The 2431-nt window shown below is 37.0% G+C and overlaps 1 protein-coding gene across 1 annotated transcript; it reads left to right on the top strand.

Moving 5' to 3' along the window:
* Positions 1-469: 469 nt before the first annotated feature.
* Positions 470-1997, top strand: si:dkey-205h13.2 (cartilage intermediate layer protein 1). Its single transcript, XM_042343792.1, has 4 exons — positions 470-503; positions 593-773; positions 1608-1714; positions 1813-1997. Exons 1-4 carry the CDS (start codon positions 470-472, stop codon positions 1995-1997), a joined length of 507 nt encoding a protein of 168 aa, XP_042199726.1.
* Positions 1998-2431: the final 434 nt, after the last annotated feature.

The following is a 2431-nucleotide window of genomic DNA, read 5'->3' as shown; positions in this document are numbered from 1 at the left end:
GTTTGGTTTGGATACTCTTAAACATGGTGATCGGTTATAGTTAGGGTTAGATACCCGGCTGACAGAAACAAATTGACCTGACCAAATAATTGTCTGTTGATTTTCTGCTTCACACTGACTTTTTGGTTTCATGAATTCATGTAAAATGGCATATAAGTATCTCATTTCAATGAGCTTTACAAAATCTAATTGCTAAGAAATGGACTGATTGTTATATAGGGAATCACAACAACCAATCAGTGTTGGTAACAGCCCATAAACCACAATAAGATGAACAGTCAACCAATTTGAATTTCAAAGTTGAAAGTCAAGGCCTCAATCTTCATGTATGATAATAACATTACATTATTAAATTCAGAATTACAGCAATGTTTAATTTTGTTCTGACATAGCTGTACTGTCCTGAAAGGATTTTCTTGTATAAATGAACAGCAGCACGGAACACAGTGTCAAAATTATAAAATACGATATGCGTGTCCAGAAGACTTTTGCAAAACTGGTGAGTATATTGGATTTATTAAACACCATTTACTTTCCAGATTAAGGTATTTCCTTTGCTGTCACTTCTACTCTCTTCTTTATACTTTCCTAGATTCAGAACCTTGTTATACACAATGGTTTGACCGTGATAATCCTTCCGGAAGTGGTGACTATGAGACAACACCAAAGATCCAACAAGAAAACCCTGAAAAGATATGCTCCAAGCCTATTTCTTGCGAAGTTCAAACAATCAATGGAACTCCGGTGGATCTCACAACTGATAATATTAAAATGTAAATAGTAAACTTAGTTGCTTTCTATTTTCATAATTTTTTTAACAATAATGTTTAGAATGGGAACTTCAAGACCTAAAACATGGTGATTTCTAATGGCATTCCTTAATAATGACTGAGTTGTAAGCAGGGATTCTCTCCTTTGTTGGAATTGCTACCCTGGCCTGTAGGAAATCCAATTCAGAAAGTAACTTGTGTCAGAGCTGTGTTTCTGTGGGTTGGCGTGACTTAGTAAGTGGGTGTTCTATTGCTATGGTAGTTTGCTAATGTGAGTAACTTTTTGTTTTATACAGAATGTGATTAATGAATTAGAAATTAATAAATTACAAATCAAACATTTCCTCTTCAACTCATACTCATAGTCAGAGCTGCAGGGGAATGCTTCATCTCCACGTGCTGATTTGACCATTGTAGTACTACCTAGGTTTGCCCTCTGACGGGACCAAATAATACATGGGCAACAAAATACAAAATATCATTGCTGGTTTCCTGCTTCAAACCGGGTTATTGCTTTACTAACTACGTCATCATCAATAACAACAGCAATAACTTTGGACTTATCCGCCTTCTAAATAAAAATAATCTTCTCAAAATGCATTGCAAACATAGAGCAATTGCTAAGAAATTGAGTGAATGTTGTTCTATTGCCAAATACAGCAATATCAATGGCAAGCTATGTGGTTTTAGTGGGTTAAACTCAAGCAGTACCCCAACACACACTCTGACCCAAGCCATGGCTATTGCCAACCTGCACCTAATACATTCCGGAATTAGGTAACTAGGATGCTTATTGTATTCAGATTTATATCACTACTTAATTTGATTCTTCCATAGCTGTACTGTCCTCGATGGATTTTCTTGCATAAATGAACACCAGAATGGGAAACAGTGTAAAGATTATAAAATACGATATAAATGTCCAGAAGACTTTTGTAAGGATGGTGAGTTTTTTTGGATTTTTTAAATCCCATTTAATTTCCAGATTATGGCATTTCCTTTGTGGCTGGTTGAAGTCTCTTCCATTAATATTCTTTCCTAGATTCCGAACCTTGTTTTACACAGTGGTTTGATCGTGATAATCCTTCCGGATCTGGAGACTATGAGACTGTAATAGAGATCAGAGGAGAATACCCCGATCAGTTGTGCACCAACCCGATTTCTTGTGAAGTTCAGACAATCCATGGAACTCCAGCGGAACTCACAAGTGATAACATTAAAATGTAAATACTTATTTTAGTTGCTAACTCAATGTCAGAATAATTTCAATATGTTTAGAATGGGTACTCAACCCACTAGACACACTCCGTCCATCACTCCCTCCCTCCCATTTCCTTCTGGACTTAGGTCTATTCAGTGTCTTAAAACTACTTCTACTATTCATGAAGTAGAAATAATTGATCCACTAGGTGCCAGTGACCATATTAGTAAAATTCAATTGGACTTGAAAACAGCACAAGCACACAAACAAACTCCAGTATAAAATTTTACTTGGGCTAACTTCCGAAATATGGGTGCTGAGCTAAGTTACAGATTGGGGGGTGCAAGAGAACTGGGAGGGAGGTACTGCAAACAGTGCTGGCCACAGCGACACAAGAAGATTACCCAGGCCTCAGAGACAAAAGAGAACAACACAGATGATCTCCAGTGTTCGGGCAATG

Source organism: Callorhinchus milii, unplaced genomic scaffold, assembly GCF_018977255.1.
Source record: "Callorhinchus milii isolate IMCB2004 unplaced genomic scaffold, IMCB_Cmil_1.0 Scaffold24, whole genome shotgun sequence".
Taxonomy (NCBI): domain Eukaryota; kingdom Metazoa; phylum Chordata; class Chondrichthyes; order Chimaeriformes; family Callorhinchidae; genus Callorhinchus; species Callorhinchus milii.
This window is presented reverse-complemented; position numbering and strand designations above follow the sequence as displayed.